General features: G+C 44.5%; 2 protein-coding genes across 5 annotated transcripts in view; one reads left to right on the forward strand and one right to left on the reverse strand.

Moving 5' to 3' along the window:
* Nucleotides 1-20,134, forward strand: part of NUDT9 (nudix hydrolase 9) — a 42,292-nt gene that overhangs the window by 14,352 nt on the left and 7,806 nt on the right. The gene's annotated exons all lie outside the window — the stretch shown is intronic.
* SPARCL1 (SPARC like 1) overlaps nt 8,031-20,134 on the reverse strand; it is a 110,215-nt gene continuing 98,111 nt past the window's right edge. For all 4 annotated transcript variants that reach the window (XM_038769217.1, XM_038769218.1, XM_038769216.1 and 1 more), the window contains 7 exons: nt 18,818-18,887; nt 18,543-18,661; nt 17,583-17,703; nt 15,388-15,524; nt 14,326-14,474; nt 13,080-13,228; nt 8,031-9,979 (listed from right to left, as the gene is read on the reverse strand). In XM_038769217.1, coding sequence (XP_038625145.1) covers nt 9,951-9,979; nt 13,080-13,228; nt 14,326-14,474; nt 15,388-15,524; nt 17,583-17,703; nt 18,543-18,661; nt 18,818-18,887 — 774 coding nt within the window. In that variant the 3' untranslated portion in view covers nt 8,031-9,950. The remainder of the gene's footprint in view (nt 9,980-13,079; nt 13,229-14,325; nt 14,475-15,387; nt 15,525-17,582; nt 17,704-18,542; nt 18,662-18,817; nt 18,888-20,134) is intronic.

Raw genomic sequence — 20,134 nt, forward strand, 5'->3', positions numbered from 1 at the left:
ATTTACCAGGTAAACAAGCTGAATTGTGTCATCGTTTTACAGAGTCAATCCCCTTTTTCTTGTTTGGGAATGGAGGCTGGGACAGCCGCAGCTTTTTTTCAAATTGCTATGCAGGATGCCTCTTCAGGGCAAGGCTGATATACAATACAGGCAGTTATTCTATAATGCAGGGGTTGCACTCTTGAAGAGGCGGGGTGGCCTAATGGAAAGGGTATGGGCCTGGGAGTCAGAGGACCTGGGTTCTAATCACAACTCTGCTAATTGCTTGCTGGATAATCTTGGCAAATATATTTTATCTTCCCCCCCCAAACCGTTTCTTGCCCCTAACTTTCCCATCACTGTAGACAGCACCATCACCCTTCCTGTCTCACAAGCCTTTAACCTAGTCATTATACTTGACTCTTCTCTCTCATTCAATCCACATAGTCTGTCACCAAATTCTGTTGTTTCAACCTTTACAACATCGCTAAAATAATCCTTTCCTCTCCATCTGAAATGCTATCACATTAATCCAAACGCTTATCTTATCCTACCTTGATTACCACATCAGCCTCCTTGCTGACTTCCCTGCCTCCTGTCTCTTCTCCACTTCAGTCCATACTTCACTCTGCTGCCCAGATCATTTTTCTGCAAAACTGTTCAGTCCGTGTTTCCTCAAGAACCTCTAGTGGTTGCCCATCCACCTCCACATCAAACAGAAACTCCTTCCCACCGGCTTTAACGCAATCACCTTGTCCCTTCCTACTTTACCTTGCTGCTTTCTTACTATGACCCAGCCCACACACTTGCTCCTCTAATGCCAACCTACCCCATGTACCTCGATCTCGTCTATCCCATCGCCAACCCCTTGCCTATATCCTGCCTCTGGCCTGGAACACCCTCCCTGTACATATCTGACAGACGATCACTCTCCCCACCTTCAAAAACTTATTAAAAGCACATCTCCCCCAAAAGGCCTTCCCCGACTAAGTCCTCATTTCCTCTTTTTTTTAAATGGTATTGGTTAAATGCTTACTATATGCCAGGCACTGTTCTAAGTACTGGGGTAAATACAAAGCCATCAGGTTGGACACAGTTCATGCACATTCATTCAATCATATTTATTGAGCGCTTACTGTGTGCAGAGCACTGTACTAAGCTCTTGGAGCTCACAGTCTAAATCCTCATTTTACAGATGAGGCAACTAAGGCACAGAGAAGTGAGGTGACTTGCCCAAGGTCACACAGCAGACAAGTGGCAGAGTTGGGATTATAATCCAGGTCCTGATTCCCAGGCCCATGCTCTACCCATTCAATCGGCCATGCTGCTTTTCTCCCACTCCCTTCTTTGTTGCCCTGCATTTGGATTTGCACCCTTAATTCACCCCTCCCTCATTGTGTATATAATCCTTAATTTATTTATGTATATTAAGGTCCATCTCTCCATTTAGAATGTAACCTCACTATGGGCAGGGAACATGTATTAACTCTGGTCTATAGTACTCTCCCAAACTCAAAGCATCAAAGCACCAAATTCTATCCCAAGATTCAAACACATTTTTTCACTAATTAGCCAATATGGGAAAAATTAAAATTTGCTAATGTTGAATTAGCTTATTTTTTGCCATGCTCCCTTCATTAACTCATTATTTTTCATTTCTCTAAATAGTCCCTTATCAAAGATATAAAACATCATCCCTGAGTGGAGTAAGGTAGGTCATGAAGAGAGATAGAATCCATAGAAGAATGAGAAGAAGTAGTTTTAGCGAACTATAGCGACATTTCAACACTTTTTTTCAAGAGCCTTTCACCACTGTCTTTTTTTTTTGTCTCTCTTCGTTTAAACTCTGGTCCCAGAGGACTGATCATCTAATGCATAAACAATGATGTCATTGCTATTGCTCCTTGCTTCTGAGATTATTCTGCCATCTGGTGGCAAGAGCACTGACCCTTTCAAAAGAAATTCTGTGGCACAGGCAATTTAAAGAAAATAAGATGAAGAATTCCTCTGGCTCAATTAGAGATCAAAATCCTAGTTTTCAAATCCCTTAAAATCTTACTGAATTTCAACTGAGAAATACAACACAACACAAACAAAAATTCCTCATTCTCAGCTTCAAGACTCTCCATCACCTCGCCCCCTCCTACCTCACCTCCCTTTTCTTCTTCTAAAGCCCTGCCCACAATCTCCGCTCCTCTGCTGCTAACCTCTTCACTGTACCTCATTCTTGCCCATCCCACCGTTGACCCCTGGCCCACATCCTTCCCCTGGCCTGGAATGCTCTCCCTCTGCCCATCCACCAAGCTAGCTCTCTTCCTCCCTTCAAAGCCCTACTGAGAGCTCACCTCCTCCAGGAGGCCTTCCCAGACAGAGCCCCCTTTTTCCTTTCCTCCTCCCCATCCCCCCCACCCTACCTCCTTCCCCTCCCCACAGCACTTGTGTATATTTGTACAGATTTATTACTCTATTTTACTTGTACATATTTACTATTCTATTTATTTTGTTCACGATGTGCATAAAGCCTTAATTCTATTTGCTATGATGATTTTGACACCTGTCTACATTTTTTGTTTTGCTGTCTGTCTCCCCTTTCTAGACTGTGAGCCCATTGTTAGGTAGGGACCATCTCTGTTGCTGACTTGTACTTCCCAAGCGCTTAGTACAGTGCTGTGCACACAGTAAGTGCTCAATAAATACAACTGAATGAATGAATGAACTCTAGAGAGAGAATGTGTACTATTAACGTGCCAGGGCTCCACTAGCAAAGTAGGAAATTACCTGTTTTTTTGAGGGGTTTTATTTAAATGGTACTTGTTAAGCATTAACTATGGGCCAGGCATTGAACTAAGTGCTTGGGTAAATAGAAGCTAATTAGATTGGACACAGTCCATGTCCTACATGTGGCTCTCAGTCTTAATACCCATTTTACAGATGAGGTAACCGAGCCACAGAGAAGTTAAGCAAGCAAGTGGCGGAGCCAGAAAAGAACCCAGGTCCTTCTGACTCCCAAACCCATGCTCTGTCCATCAGGCCACGCTGCTTCTGCTGGGTAATTCAAGCAAATACATACTTTTGGTTTAATCATCAGTATAGTTCTGAGGAATGAGGTATGGGAGAAGGGCTGGGGGGACGTGTTGAGAAGGCTCTGATCACCTACAGTGAGGTCCTAGAGAATAGCCAGCTCACTAGGATTAAGAAAGTGAATAATAGGCAGGTTAAAACCAGTGACAGCAGCATACCCAAGCAACTGAAAAAGGGTGAACTCAACTGGAGCAAGCAGAGCCAGGAGAGCGGAAGAAATATTTTTGAACTAGCAAACCATAGTCTCACACATTGTGGTATAGCAGCAGATTGTTGGGGACAACAGCGGTGTGGTGTAGTGAATAGAGTACAGACCTGAGAGTCAGAATGTTCTAATCCCAGCTCTTCCACTTGTCTGCCCTGTGACTTTGGGCAAGTCACTTCATGTCTCTGTGCCTCAGTTACCTCATCTTTAAAATGGGGATTGAGACTGTGAGTCCTACATGGGACAGGGACTGTGTCCAACCTGATTTGCTTGTATCCACCCCAGTATTTAGTACAGTGCCTGGCACATAGTAAGTGCTTAATATGATGATGATTATTATTATTATTAATAATAACAGTGGCAGACAAACCAGCCTATCATCTGCTCTCCAATTTGGAAGAACAGTAGACTGAAAGACTCATAAATAGCAATTGGTGCAATCCAGGCAAATACATCAGCACAGGAAAGGACAATCTCTGAGTCCTTTGGGTGGCATGGAGTCTTGGTCATGCAAAAGACCTTTTCAACCACAGACACACAGACAGGATCTCACTGCCTGCAATTCCTTTCGATACCAAGGACAGTTAGCTATTCAGCCATATGCATGTACATACAATATTTTGTAGTATAGCACTGAGGACAGCACCATGCAGAGGAGGCTGAATCTGAGGATTAGAAAGAAATCCAGGTGTTAATTTGCTGGAGTCATAAAAGAACATTCCCACGTTGACAACAGTTTAGGAAGCAGTGTAGCTTCGTGGACAGAGCACAGGCCCTGGAGTCAGAAGTACCTGGGTTCTAATCCCGGCTCAGCTCCACCACATGTCTGTTGTGTGACCTTGGGCAAGTCACTTAACTTCTCTGGGCCTCAGTTAACTCACCTGGAAAATGGGGAATAAGAGTGAGAGCCCCATTTGGGACAGGGACTGGGTCTAACCTGATTAACTTGTATCTACCCCAGCACTTAAGTGTGGGGTGGGCACTTATGTGTTTGGCACATAGCACTTAAGTGCCATAATAATTATTATTAGTTATTGATATTAAGAGTTTATGGAGCAGAATGTTTTAGTAAATATGTAGATGTGCACTCTTAAGAATCCACTCGTGTTTTGCTTTCAAATACAAACTATTGTCAAGTTGGCCAGGGGAAAACAGAGCCATTAAAAGAAAATCTCAAGTCACAAGTTTCTTAAAGAGGATCTGCAGTGGCTATTTTGGTCCTATGTACATTGATCAAAATCAGACAGTCTAGACAAGGCTGGATCCATACTGGGTTTCTGGGTTTTTACAGACTTCCTGTCAGGATCACATCTGTCCATCACCAATCACCAGGATGCCTTACGGTGCGGGCGAGATCTGGGGTCTGGAACACTGGGCATCTCTAGCCCACGCTGGGGAGAAGCACTACAGTTGAGCCAGTGGGAGCTGATAGCCAAACTCTTTTGGCTGGCCAGGGGGTGTTATGTGACCCTGACTCACTCCCAGAGTGCCCAAATTGTATGCCACATTTTCTGAAATCCCTTGGCAGAGCTAGGAGATTTGGAGGTCAGTGGCAAGTGCCAATTCATTGGCTACCAGCACCTGGGATGTTGATAAAGCCCATATATGAGGGTTTATGGACCTGCCCCCAAAGACAGAGGGAAGAAGGCAGCAGACATCTACTCAGGTGTGCAGGGTGGTCTGCAGGCCAATGTGGGGGACCCGCTTGCCAGGCAAGGCAGAGTCCAGACCTCAAAGGCCTTTTCATTGTCCACCTGCTGTGGGTTGGCTTCCAAAGCCCCTAGAAGTGCCCATCATTTACAAATGGAGTCTGAAAAAATTAGTTTGTTATTCTATGCGGTTATCGGGAAATTATCTAATCCCTGTCGCCATATGCAACCACACGAGGGAGCCCACTCCCACAAAAATCCATTACCCTCATTCTTCTGTATTGCAGAGTCAGTTCTCACAAAACCTTGGGTTGAGGATACCTTTGTGGGCAGGGAATGTGTCTACTGTTGTATTGTACTCTCCCAAGTGCCTAGTACAGTGCTCTGCACACAGCACTCAATAAATACGATTGAATGAATGAACGAATGAATGATAACACACACCCACACCCGATGCTGCATGCATGTCCACAAACCATTTCTTCCAATCCTGGGGCCACAGTGTAGCTAGACAGATGTGTGTTGTCCTAAGAATGTTCCCTAATTCAGTCGATGCATTCTACCCAAGATTCCTAATGAAAAAAGATTTGGGAAGAACTGAGGGTCCTTGTTTTTTTTAACTAAGATTCTGACTTAAAGGATTTTGCCCAACCCATTTGAGTTAGGTGTCTTGTGAGAGCTCACGACACCTACCTCAGGAAACAAAGATGTGACTGTTACCTTGGGAAGACATGATGGTATCAGGGCCACGAGTCCCACAAGACAGTGCTCCAGTGTTTAGAACAGTGCTTTGCACATAGTAAGTGCTTAACAAATACCATAACAACAACAAAAAAAGATGACCATGAACTCCCTTCCCAGAAGCCTACTTCTGGCTCTGCCCAGACCTCAGGCTCTGTCCTAGCCAGCAACTGGGACTGGGAGACCAAGTTGAGGGTCCTTCAAGCCAGAGTTGGATTCTGTGAATTGGCTCTGTGGGTTATTGGCATTATGGTTCCTGAGGGTAGTTCTGAGTTGGCCCTAGCTGTTCATCATCCCAGACTCTTCCCCCATCTATACTGCATTACAGATTTTTTTTTAATATCTGGAGATTTGCTTTGCCCCATACAGATTTGGGTTTTAAAAAAAATTCCATGGAAAAATCCCCTGAAATATCACCCTGACCCTTGGGAAGATTTGACCTCTGATTTTATGGTATTTTTGTCTATAACAGAAATGTTTTTTGAGAGGTGGAGATTAGAGAATATCATCAAATGTCCCTGTGATGATCACCAAAGCATCACCTTCCATTTGTGACCTTTTCTGTCAGATAGGCACTCTCACAGACTTAAGTGACTCCTGGTGAAAATATTTCCAGAAAAATGTCTTCTGTTCAGAGAGTCCAGGGAGTTTCATGAGCTTTTCAAGTGGAATTCCCCGCAGAATAGAAAGAACATTTTATTCTGCTGAAAGTCTTAAGAACACATTGTTTAAATATTGCCACACAAATTGGATTTAATTGTTTTAAAAAGGGGGTTGACCCAAGGGCTCCCCAATTCATGGGAGTTGGACAAGTTATTCATGAAAGGGAGGAAGCAATAGATAATGAGTGTGATAGTGAGCTCAGCTGAAAAAGAAAATCCAGACATTTGAGGAAGAAAATAACATCTTCCTCAAATAGTTTCAAAAAAGTCCTAGAAGGCTCCTCTTACATTGGATTACCACAGACAATGCAATTTTTGTAAAAATAACCAAAGGTAATTGTGTTTGTTGCTGTCTGACATTGCAGACAGCTTAAAGTGTGGCAATAACATGTTCTTTTTCTTCCTTGTGCTGTAAATTCCATTTAGACTTTCAGGCAACAGGGGCGAAGGCAGGGGTCCCAGGAAGGGGTTGTGAGAGTGGTGAATGGAGAAAGCTTGCACTGGGGAGTTGTTTTTCTTTTGTGGGGTGGTGTCTGGACTCAGACCCACCTGAGAGGAGAGTGCGTTGAGTGTCTCTCAGTTTCTTACATTTGTATTCCCATCCCCACCTCCTGCTGCTTCATGAAACTTCTCCAAGCTGGATTTCTCTCAGTTGTTCTGCTCTTCCTGGGGGTTGCTGGAGGGAGCTGAAGTGGGAGGAGAGTAGCAGGACAGATGTTGATTGGACAGAGACTCCCAAGGCATGCATGGGAGTTACTGATAACCAACAACTATTCTTGTTTTATTAATACCTTACTACAACCCAGCCTGCACACTTTGCTCTCTCTATCAGCAATTTACTCACTGTTGCTCAATGTCATCTGTTTTGCCACCTGACCCCTTGGCCACGTCCTCCTTATGGCCTGGAACTCTGACCCCCTTCATATCTGACAGACCATTACTCTCCCCATCTTCAAAGCCCTATTAAGATCATATCTCCTCCAAGAGGCCTACTCATTTCCACCCCCTGCCTCCCCATTCACCCTCCCCTCTGTGTTGCCTATGCTCTTGGAAATGTACCCCTTAAGTTCTTTGATACCTCTCCCTCAGCCCCACAGCACCTTTGTATATGTCCTTATACTCTGCCATTTCCCCTACCTGTATCTTATTTTAATGTCTGTACCCCCACTCTAGACTGAAAGCTCCTGTGGGCAGGGATCGTGTTTATCAACTCCATTGTAGTGTATGCGCTCAATTGCTCAGGACCGTGCTTAGCACACAGTAAGCACTCAAATACCATTGATTAATTGACTGATTAATATTGAAGGCTAACTGACTTAAATTGAGTAACAGATCAGTCCCAGAACTCTCCTTTACAGTAAATTTTTCCCCAAAAGTTACAGGGAGTGAATACTGTTCCACAAGCCACCCCATTGTGGCTCTCTGGCACTCATTATAACACTGTAACACTGTAGGATCACCCTTTTACCCTTCCTGTGTCACCTCCAGTTTCAGGGCCTAATTAGTGACAGAAATGGTGAGATCTCACAGCACTTTGCATTTAGCAACAGGGTTTTTGATTGATGGGTGAGGGAAATGAGTTATGAAATATGCCATTAGAAAAATGAGAGCAAGGAGACCTGGTTTCCCGCCTTCCAATTTTAAGAATTAAAAAAATAACAACTATCCAGAGAAAATTGGCTTGCTGCAACATCCCGAAATAATTCCCTGAACGGAAACCAGTTGACTTTTATTACATCTTCCTTTTTACACCCAGCTGTTTCAGTGGCTCTTTGGGATATAAGACATGTCATTTCCTGGGTCAGATCAATTGTCCATTTTGCCCCCAACTGACAGTGGCAAAAGGATGCTTAGAGAACAGTATGAAGATTCCTGCTCTCATGGCCACATCTTCTCATGGTTAGGGTTAAACTAGAGCCTTAAATTTCTCCTCTAGATCCCCTACTTCATGTGCAGGAATTCATTATGGGCCTCTTAGCCAGGTGTGCATCCAAACTCCACTTGAACCTGCTGACAACTTCCTCTGGGAACAAATTCTGTAGTCTTTCCAGGGTATACATTTCATTTTTACACCATATGTCATTTCTTAGACTAACCAAGTGGTAAAAAGAAATTGGCCTATTTGTATGAATTTTTCTGGAGAGTGATGTGGAACAAGACACATTTTAATACCTTGCACAATTCTTTTTAAAAATTACATAAACTGCTGAAGAGAGTGGAATTACAAATTCAAAAATGCAGGCCAAACCTAAGCTATCCTTCTCACTAAATATGCCTCCTTTCGGATTCTATCCTCACAGATTACCCGGATTGTGGCAGATAACTTCTTTTCCTTCCTAGAGGCGCGTGGACGGGGACACGCAAGTCAGGCAGTGAATAATGAACTAGCGATCTAAAAATATGGCAACAATGCTCAATAACGTATTTTTTTAAAATCACATTAATTCACTAAACTTACTTTCTTTGGGCAGAAATGGGAATGTTTGCCACCTAATCTCATGCCATACTAAGGAAGCACAGCATGACTTTCCAAGGTGTCCAGCAATGTTCTCTTCCTTACTGCCAAAGCTGCACCTTAGGAACACAGCCAAGTCACACTGGGTTTAGTGCATGTACAGAAATTGGGTGGATGGCTGGTTGGTTGGTAACCAGGGAGATGGGGGAGTCTGGGGTCCCAGAGCCTCATGTCTGCCATGGGGCTCCCAGGGAAGAGAGAAAGAAGGGTGAGGGCAACATCAAGGTGGTAGTTATTTGACTCACCTAGACCCGGTGAACAGGTCCAAAGCAGATACCTCCCGAGCCTGCCAATCACCCCAGTGCTTATCTAACAAGGCCTGCAGTGGGAGCCAAACACAGGGTGAATTTTAGGCTCTGCAGCCTTCTGACTGCCGAGAAATTGGCTGGGATAGGGAAGAGCAGGAGGCACCAGGGAAGGATAGGAGAGAAAATAGGACATCAGCAGCAGCAACAGCTACCATTACCTTCATCATCTTTATCATCATCATTTATTGAGCCCTGACTATGTACAAAGCCTGGTATTTAGTGTTCAGGAAAGAAGCAATAGAAGACAAAGTCCCTGGCCTCAAGGAACTTACATTCGAATGGTATGCTCCATCACCTTTCAATTAATTGTATTCTCCCAAGTGTTTTAGATGGCATGCTGTAGTTGTACAGCAAATACTGCCAACAGATGGAACCTAATTAACAATAAAGATAAAAGTTGATGTTGCTGGAGGCAAGCATCATATTCCCCCCTCTAGACTGTATGATTGTCGTGGGTGGGGAACTTGTCTACCAACTGTTATATTGTACTCATCCAAGCGCTTAATACAGTGCTCTGCATAAAGAAAGTTCTCAATAAATATGATTGATGGCCCATTTTTGTTCCCTACTAACTGGCCCTGCAGGTATACTGGGAAAACCCCTAATATAATTTATTTATATTTGATTTTCTTGAGGGACGTTCTGCTTCCCTGTACTTACTGCATGGGTTACTTCAAAATCTTCCTCATGCCATTACAACTTATTATACAGCTTTCTGCACAAAGACATTCACCTACTAGTTACATAGTTTGGTAGGTATATAAAGCGGTGCACCATGAGGTGGAAGGCACTTGACTTTCAAGCCATGGCTCAAATTAAGAGGTTCTCATCTACATCCTCTGCAAAAGGAAGAAGAAAACACACAGCAATTTTAGAACATGATTATAATCTTACTTTCCAGTCACGTTAGTTCCCTCCAAGTGGATTTGTAGTTTGGGGAAAATGCTCATTCAAACGTCCTGGGCTTTAAATTTCCCAGACATGGGGGCAGGAGGCAGGAAGACGCTGCTTGTCTACATTCAGGGGTGTGTGCTCTGCAGGTTGGAATCCCAAATTCCAAACGCTAGCCTCCCAAATTCTCCATCAGCAAAATACACCCTTGCTCAGCCTGAAAAAGCAGTGAGCACCCTATTTTTGGCCAGTTGAGCATTTGTCCCCCTCCTTCACACTCGCTCTCAGAAGCCTCGACTCTCCACGGACAAACAAAATCCATAGTAGCATTGTGCTTTTTCCTGCTCCTCCCTCCCCACCAGAGTTGCGGCTCTCAGACTATGCTAATTGAAGGATTGCCAAGTCTTGGAAAAGTACAAGAAACATTGTAATTGCTTCTTTAAATAAATAACCTTTTTTTCCCTTCCAAAATGGCCTCCCAGGAAGTCTATTTCAAGTAGAGTAGCATTTACAGGTCGCAGATAAATATGTTCAATCCCTGGCAATTTTTTCCCCCTCTTGATAATTTAAAGTAGAATAATGGACAAAAAACCCTAGTGCCATTTTCATTAATATGGGAGGAGGGCAAGGGCACACACCTGGGTCTTGGGAACTGACCTCCATCCAAAGTTGCGGTGGGTATTGAGCAGATGGTAAAAAAGGTCTGAATATTATTTGTCCTGGTCTGCCAAAATAGCCTGTCGAGATAATTCTTTCCTAGCCCCAGACAATCCTTTCTTTTGGGCCTTTGAAACATTTAGAAGTCTTTTCGCTGACTCCGTCCACTAGATTTGGTTGCACGGACCAACTGCTGTTCCCAAAAGGAAAGGGATTTTCTTTCCAGCCCCAGCTCCCTAACCACTAGATCTCCAGTGAGCATGTTTCAAGTTTAGGCATGTATTATGCATTAATGGGAAAGGAATCCTGACTCAAGACAAACTTATAATTTCTGCTCCATGTTTGGCCCTCAACTGTAAAATGGGGATTAAGACTGTGAGCCCCACGTGGGACAACCTGATTACCTTGTATCCACCACATCACTTGAAACAGTGCTTGGCACATAGTAAGCACTTAACAAATACCATCATTATTATTATTACTGTTACCCAGGTGTTTTTATCCTATGCATATTCAACCCAGAGAGTCACAGTACATGCACACTTTAGACTGTAAGCCCACTGTTGGGTAGGGACTGTCTCTATACGTTGCCAATTTGTACTTCCCAAGCGCTTAGTACAGTGCTCTGCACATAGTAAGCGCTCAATAAATACGATTGATGATGATGATCTGGTATCTCTTGTTTTAAAGTTTGCAATCACTATTTCTTGACATTCCCTGACATCTATGAGTGGCCCAGCTTCTCGAAAATAAGGCATTTAATACCAACAACTTACTCTTACTGGGAAACAAAGAGGAAGTGGTTTAGTAAGCCCTTAAGTAAAATGAGCCTAACGTTCGACTAAAGATTATGGGTGGTTTCTAAAGATGGCCATTTGCCACAGCAGAGGAAAGGCAAGTAACTTCTGGTGCCTCTCTTTTCCAACCTCCCTGGTTATGTTGGGCATTAAATTCTGAGTATTCATAAAGGGAACAGTTTGACTAATAAACATCTTGTTGGGATTAAAGAGCTGACAGAGGCATGCCTTCTCATTTGAGGTCTGTTTCTCTAGATAGGTGGGTTAGATTTTATTTGTAGTAAGTGTGTAAATGTGAGATTTCAAGAATTAGAAATATATATATATATATACACAGATATATATATTTACAGATATATACACACACGTATATATATGCGCGCGCACACACACATACACACACACACAGCTAAATGCATGCATGTGCCTAAATTGAGAAATTATTAGTTTAATTGTCCAAGTAAATTAGACTAACCACAGCTCTGGATTCTGGAGGAATTCTGGAGGAATACTGCTTGGAGGAATACTTATAAGCAGGGGAAAGATTAAATAAGTTCTAAGTTCTCTACCATGGAAGAAATGTATGTTTCAAGTGATGTGAACCAAATGAATTCACATCAAGCCATTTTATTACTGTAAATTACAACCTCTTAGCATTCATTTGTTTAATATTTTAGCATTTGGTTAAGTTTAAAATGAAAAGTTTTTAAGCAGAAAACCTTCTAGAAAAATGTGTAGCCATGCATTACTGATTTCCAGAAATTGCTGATTTCCAATTAGTGAGGGGATCAGAACACTGGTTTTCCATTAGATGACCAGTGACAATCAGTGAAAAAAAAATCAAAAGTAAAAAGTTGCATAGGTTTGGAAGCTATTGAATTTCCAAGAGTAAACAACATGTTCCTGTGGGCAGGGAATGTCTTCCAACTCTGCTGTATTGTACTCTCCTAAGTGCTTACTACAGTGCTTTGCACCCACTAAGCCCTCCATAAATATTGAAAACCTTCTGGAGGTGGGGAGAGTAGTGGTCTGCTGGATATGAAGGGGAAGGGAGTTCCAGGAAGGAAGGAAGGTGTAGCGTAAGGGCTAAGTGGGCAGGAGAGGTGAGAACATCTGTCGGGGTAATTATCTTCAAGAGAACCAGATGATTTCCAATTCCCCATTTCCCTCAGGGCTGTGTGGACCCAGCCAGAGGGATCCCTTCCTGTTTCCTCCATCTTCAAGAACAGGCAGACATGGAGCCAATAGCCAAATGGACAGAGCATAGGACCGAGAGCCAGGTGACCTAGTTCTAGTTCCAGCTTGCCCCCAACCCTCTGGGTGCCTACTGGCAATCACCTATGCTTCAGCTTCTCCATCTGTAAAATGGCGATAAGATACCTGCTCTCCTTACCTTTTGATTGTGAGTCCTGTGTCTGATTGGATTCTCTTGTCTCTATCCCACTGCATTGTACAGCAGCAATTAATGTTACAATACACACCAGATAACGATAATGGCTCTATCTTGGGGCAGGGACAAACTCTCCACTAAGTTCTTCCAGCAGATTGATAGGTGGTTAAGTACATGTGTTTCCCTGTTCCCAGATGGACTTACCTTCTTTAATGCCAAAGCACTGACCCCACTCCCTCAGGGAGATGTGTTTATCCTGGTCCGCATCACACTCTTCAAAGAAACGAGTTATGCAGTGTTCCATGGGCACCAGAGAGGCTCTGAGACGAGCAAGCTCAGAGTGGGACAAGGCCCTGTAGGGAATGGAGGACAAGCTTACAGAACTGTTCATCAATGAGATTAACAACTGTCTCTCCAAAGGGGTTGCTGAAAGAAAAGCCAGCTAGTCAGTAGTAAATATGATGTACAGTCAATCCATCAGTGGTATTTCCTGAGCTTCTACTGAGTGTTGAACCAGTGTATTAAGTGCTTGGGAGAGTAAAACAGAAACAAGGCAAATCTTCCCTGCCCTTAAGAAGCCTACAGTCAAATGCAGAGCAATAGAAATAAACTTTCTGCAGATGGTAATTTGTTTGCAACACAGATTAAGTAGACTGAGGGAAAGGCATTACCCACTGGTAAACATCTGATTTTCTGGATGCATTTCTTCTTGCACTCTTCAGAAAGAGGAAGACTGTCGACATCTTTTGGAACAGAGCTGGGGCACCTGGAAGGCAGCTTTGAATTGCACACAATAGGACAAACACTTTGATTTAGGAAAGGAAGAGCACGGATGTTTAGAAAAGGCGGCAGAGCCTTTCCTTCTGTACTGGGTTGGCAGAATGATCCAGGTAGGGAAAAAAACAGATGGTGACATCTTGCTCCAACGAGAGGGGGGAGAAACCTTCCCAAGCAATCAATCGATGGTATTTATTGAGCACTTGCTGCATGCAGAGCACTGTACTAAGTGTTCGGGAGGGTATAATACCAAAGAGTGATAAACACGTTTCCAGCCCAAAAGGAGTTTACAGTATAGAAGGGGAGACAGATATTAGTATAAATCAATCAATTACAGATATGTACATAAATGCTGAGGAGCTGAGTGTGGGGTGACTGTCAAGTGCTTCAAGGTAGAGGGCCCAGGTAAGGCCTTCCACCTCTGACCCCTAACCCCACAGGCTACTTGGTGGGCTGGCTTGCTAGGAACTGGCTTTCAAAGCACAACTGGCCTATGAGTTTTGACTGGTTTTTTTTTGACCTTGACTTCTGATCTCTCAAGTGCTTAGTATGGGGCTCTGTAAAACAGTACATGCTCCATAAATACTGGTTGAAATTCCCCTCTGCCACATGATACACAGATGGCTGTAATGCCAGCATGAGGGCCAAGACATGAGACAATCAAATGTTCTACCTGTCTGTTGGGTGCTGGTCCAGCTCCCTGAACTGCCAGTGTACAGGATACACATACATGTGGTAGTTCTTCTTAAAGTCCCTGAGCAGAAGGTCAATTGGATGGTCCCCATCCTGGAGTCGCTTTTCATCCAGGTAGATTTTCCTCACCTGGGTCAATGAGGAAGAAGGTCATCATTTAATTGGATGAAGTCAGAGGAATTATCCAGAGCTCATCTTTGGATGAAATCAAGACTATGATGAAATGATCATTTATTCCATTCATTTGTCTAAAGCTGCTCATTGCTTTTATGACTGTGTTTCTGTCTCAACTTTGAAACTGAGACTGTCTTTTGGGGAGGGGCTGGGTCCCTGATTGGGGCTCTATTCTTAAACTAGAACGTTGGCCCGATGCCATTAATCCTGTGGAAGCTCATGGACAATTTGCTGACTGACTGAAGGACCTATATTGGCAAGGCAGCCTGCCCCTAGTTATGATCTCACTGCTCATTAACGTACCCATTTTGGGTTCTGGTTCTAAAACATGTACTGGAATGGAGCTTCTGGGCTTCATATTAACATAGTAATCATGATATTTATGAAGTGCTTACTATGTGCTAAGCACCCGGGGACACGCAAGATAATCCGATTCCTCTCCCCTGCGAGGCTCACAACTAAAAGGTAGGGAGAACTGGGATTGTATCTCCACTTTTCAGATGAAACTGAGGAGTTTGAGAGGTAAGGGGTTTGCCCAAGGTCACCTCGCAGGCCAGAACCCGGCTCTTTGCACTGATTCACAGACCCAGGCTCTTTCCACTAGATCATGCTGCCACTGCGCCAGCCCAAATCAGACGAAGGCTGAGGCAAGGGCACAGCCACCCTGAACCCTGATTGCTTGGTTCAGAGTGCAAAGTCCTGCACATGTCCTAGCTCAGCAACATGGGTCCTGCCCAACACCCTCTATTGATCCACAGGCTGTGGCTCGGTGTGGTGGGAGATGGCTCTGCCCCTACCAGCAGCCCTGCCCCCATCCTCTCTCCCAGACCCAGCAGCGGCCCACCGGCCCTGGATGCGACTCACTCACTTTGCTCCTCTGCTTCTCGGTTAGGTATCCGGAGCTGTCAGAGCCGTGTTCGTACAGTTGCATGAGGATATTCTTGAGCCAATCTCTCATTCGCAGCGGGAACTGGCTGACTTCAAAGTCCGTGCAAGGAGGGATGTCTGTTTCAAATGAAACGACCATTAAGGTTCTGATCTTATTCTTCCTGGTCAAGAAAGCTGTGAAGCACAACATTTGAAGCTGGCCATTTCTAATGGATTTTTTTTATTTGATACAAGATATTTCCTAGTCAATGGTGGTCTATACATCACCAGCGGGGAGGGGCAGAAGACATGCAGATGGAGATTCAATGGTTTTGGAAGGGGACTTTTGAGAAAGAAGTTTCTGATTAGAGGAGCCCAAACTAATCTCTATACTGTAAGCTTGTTGTGAGCAGGGAATTTGTCTACCAGTTCAGTTGTAGAATTCTCTCCCAAGAGCTTAGTACAGTGCATTGCACATAAATGCTCCATAAATGTGATCAATGAATTTAGAGGAAACTGAACTGAATGGTTCTCTGGCAGGGAGGGCTGGACAGCAGAGAAGAGAAGCAGTGTGGCCTAGTGGAAGAACAAGGGCCTGGGAGTCAGAAGGACCTGGATTCAAATCTCGGCTCGGCTACTTGTCTGCTTTGTGACCTTGGGCAAGTCACTTAACTTCCTTGGGCTTCAGATCCTTCATCTGTAAAATGGGAACTAAGACTGTGAGCCCCATGCGGAACAGGGACCTCGTTCCAACCTGATTAGCTTGTATTTACCCTAGTCCTTAGTAAAGTGTTTGGCATATAAATAAAATGAAAAAGAAAGAGGGGATGGGGGAAAGATGCTTTGAGAAGGGCATGACCAAAACATTGGGTATTCTTGAGGATGGGAACCACATCTTCTAATTATTTTGTATGTTCTAAATAATAATTAATAATTATGGTACTTGTTAAGCACTTACTATGTGCCAAACAATGTTCTAAGCCCTGGAGTAGATACAAGTTAATCAAGTTGGACACAGACCCTGTCCCACATGGGGTTCACACTTTTAATCTCCCATTTTTCAGATGAGGTAACTGAGGCCCAGAGAAGTAACATGACTTGCCAAAGGTCATACAGCAGAAAAATGGCAGAGAGGGTATTAGAACCCAGGTCCTTCTGACTCCCAAGCCTGTGCTCTATCCACTAAGCCACACTGCTTCTCCACATGTGTAGTCCCTGCACACACTAGATGCTCAATCAACATTGGTGAAATAAATTTCTTCTACATTTCAGCTAATAGTGAACATTTTTGAAGGGGCTGGGATTCCTTAGTGGTTAAGTTGGGCATCTGCCCACTGGCCTGGCCAGAACTGCTGATGGGGTCTCCATGTTACATAGCCAGGCTAGGCCGGGTGCTACCTCCAGGAATAGGGGTAATGAGGAGCATCAGACTGCCCAGCCTCTGGTCTATGCCAGGCATTGCCACCTCTGAACCACTACATGCCCCACTGCCTTAGAACTGTGCCAGGGAATGCCAAGCGCTTAGTACACAGTGCGCTTTGCACACAATATCGCTCAATAAATACAATTGAATGAATGAATGACCCAGCACCATTCAGAGGAGACAGCCAGGCATTGCTTGCAAACAGTATAGTCTCCACCCTGCCCCCTGAAATCACAGAGCGTTTGAGGAGATTGCTTCCCCATGAGTCAGAGATTCAATCCTCATGTAGACTGTGAGCTTGCTATGGGCAGGAATTTGTCTGTTGTTATAGTGTATTCTCCCAAGCACTCAGTACAGTGTTTTGCACACAGTAAGAGCTCAATAAATATGATTGAATGAATGAATGAATGTTTCACTGCTTCAGAGGGTGAGAAGATAAGCTCCAGATAATACCGCTTACAGATGATGATGATGATGGCATTTATTAAGCACTTACTATGTGCAAACCACTGTTCTAAGCACTGGGGAGGTTACAAGGTGATCAGATTGTCCCACGGGGTGCTCACAGTCTTAATCCCCATTTTACAGATGAGGGAACTGAGGCCCAGAGAAGTTAAGTGACTTGTCCAAAGTCACACAGCTGACGTGGCGGAGCCAGGATTTGAATCCATGACCTCTGACTCCAAAGCCCAGGCTCTTTCCACTGACCCACGCTGCTTCTCTATACCCATCTCACAGCCCCTCTCAGATCTGTGAAGGGCCCCAAGCCTTACATTTGCAGGCGCCCACATAATCCAACTGCAGGTGCTGCCCCTTTTTGGTTCCTTCAAGCCCGCACTTCATCCCAAACAGGTGGCAGGCACTGTCATAGGTGTGATTGTCATTGCCGCAAACCTAAGGGGAATGAAGTTAAAGCACATTTCATAACATTATGGACCTCCTGCCTCACCTGTCACTGAAAGGCCCTGAGCAGGAGAGACAGATAGACAGGGTCCCTGTTACTCTTCCAGCCCAAGTTACTCTACTGGTGGAAGCTAGCCAGACTGCCAAGCTCGACCCACAGGAATGCCTGGGCTACCCGAAGTGAAGCTGCTTTGGCTAGATGTAGGCATTAGGGGTTTCATGACTGCCCAGAAGGCTAAGAACCAGAAGGTTACCAGATTACAGAGAGGAGAGAAGAGATAAAATGGAAACGTCGGGGACAGAAGTGGTGAGGGAATCACCAGCCAAGGGGATGCCAGGAGGGAACATATAGTGAAGCTGGTTTGGATAGATTTAGGGATTTGAGGGGCGGGGGTGTCTCACGACTGTCCAGAAGGCTAAGAATCAGAAGGGGATCAGATGAGACAGAAGAGAGAAAAAGGAGACGAGAGCACAGCGGAATAGGAAAGTTCACTTTATATTTTTAGGTTTTAACATGAAGAAGAATGGAGCCTTGTATATGAGGACTTGGAAAAAACTGGGTTAGTGAGACTAAAGTATTGCTGCTTCTGACTGGGAGGCTCCGTCCTGGTACCTGTGGAAATTCAACACTTAAGTGTAGTCAACCACACGTGTACACACCCTGGGGTTAAGGAGCAAGAGGAGCTGTGAGCTTCACAGGAAGCCACATGGGAACCCGGAGGCAGGATTTATTCCTCAGTCAACCTAGGCCAGAACCTAAGCCTTCAGTGTTACTTGAAGGATTCTGGTTTGCAATCTTGCTATGGGCGTATTGTTGGGCCAGAACTTACTTGGTCAAAAAGTTTAGCCAGGGGACAGGTGTCTGGGTCTTGGCACACACAGCGGGGATCTCCGTGCACATCAATCTCACAGACTTTCCCTCTTTTGCACTGAAAGTTCAGGCATGGATCTAGCAGAAAAGCATCAAATTAGCCGTTTGGGTAAAAGGCCAGGATGGCAAGATGGTCGGGGAAGGAGGGAGGGTGTAGAAGATGATCAGCGACTCCCATCTGCCCCTTCAGACCATTCCGCCAGTTCAGCTGAGATTGGCTCAGGAAATACTCACCGCCACTTAGCTGCTTCCCATTAATGCTTGAACTGTCATCCTTGTGGGGTGAGCTCTCCAAAGCCTTTACCTTTTTGATCAGAGAAAACAGAGTAAAGAATTATGACAGGGAAACTGTATTACAAACCATTAGGATTAAGGGTGTAAAAATAGGGGGCTTGTTATACATCATGTAAACCCACCATGGGCCATGATTGCTGCTTTGGTTTATATTGTAAACTCATTGAGATCAGGGATGGTGTCTAAGCTCTACTATGTCTTCAGAGTCTAGACAGTGGCCCAAGATCTCATTTACCCTACTATGTAATTGCTTCTCCTGCCAGGGGACATTTCCAAACTCAATCCATTCGGACCCAAATCTTCACGCTATCAAGACTGTTCTTTGGAAGTGTGTCTCAATGAGACCCAGAAGGTTGGTTTGACTTCAGTAAGTTGGGCTGGTCTACCTCACTGAGTATTGGGGTGGCTCTAGCTTTCTCCTTGAAATTGTCTCCCGCTAATAATAATAATACTGGTATTTGTTAATCACTTACTATGTCCCAAACACTGTATTAAGTGCTGGGGTGGTTACAAGCAAATCAGGTTGGACCCTGTCCCTGTCCCACATGGGGATCATGGTTTAAATCCCCATTTTACAGATGAGTTAACTGAGGCACAGAAAATACTCCACAACAGACATGTGGCGGAGCCAGAATTAGAACCCATGACCTGCTGACTCCCAGGCCTGTGCTCTATCCACCATGCCATGCTGCTTCCCTACCTCCCTCCTCCACCTTATCAGGTCTCACAAGCCCCCATGCCACCCATGGGTTTGCACCTTGGCCCGGAGTCCTTGAACTTTCTCAATGTTTGCGCTGTTCCTCATGAGCACTGGCTTCTGGATTAAGAAGTGGAAAAAGCACAGGCGTTGGATTCAGAGGTCATGGGTTCAAATCCCTGCTCCGTCACTTGTCAGATGTGTGACCTTGGGCAAGTCACTTAACTTCTCTGTGCCTCAATTACCTCATCTGTAAAATGGGGACTAAGACTGTGAGCCCCCCATGGGACAACTTGATCACCCTGTAACCTCTCCAGCACTTAGAACAGTGCTTTGCACATAGTAAGCGCTTAATAAATGCCATTATTATTATTATTATTATTACTCTGCACGCACTCACATGCTTCGTAACTCTTTTTCTTCTCATCTGAGCTGAAGTCACCCCCCCCCAGCACTGTAAGACTGGTCATCTTTGCTACTTGCATCTCCATTGTTATCAGCATTTCGGGGCCTGCTTGGGCTCTCGCCATCGGCATCCAATTACAAATTTTTCAGGTTCT

This window comes from Tachyglossus aculeatus, chromosome X5 (genome assembly GCF_015852505.1).
Source record: "Tachyglossus aculeatus isolate mTacAcu1 chromosome X5, mTacAcu1.pri, whole genome shotgun sequence".
NCBI classification, from domain to species: Eukaryota; Metazoa; Chordata; class Mammalia; order Monotremata; family Tachyglossidae; genus Tachyglossus; species Tachyglossus aculeatus.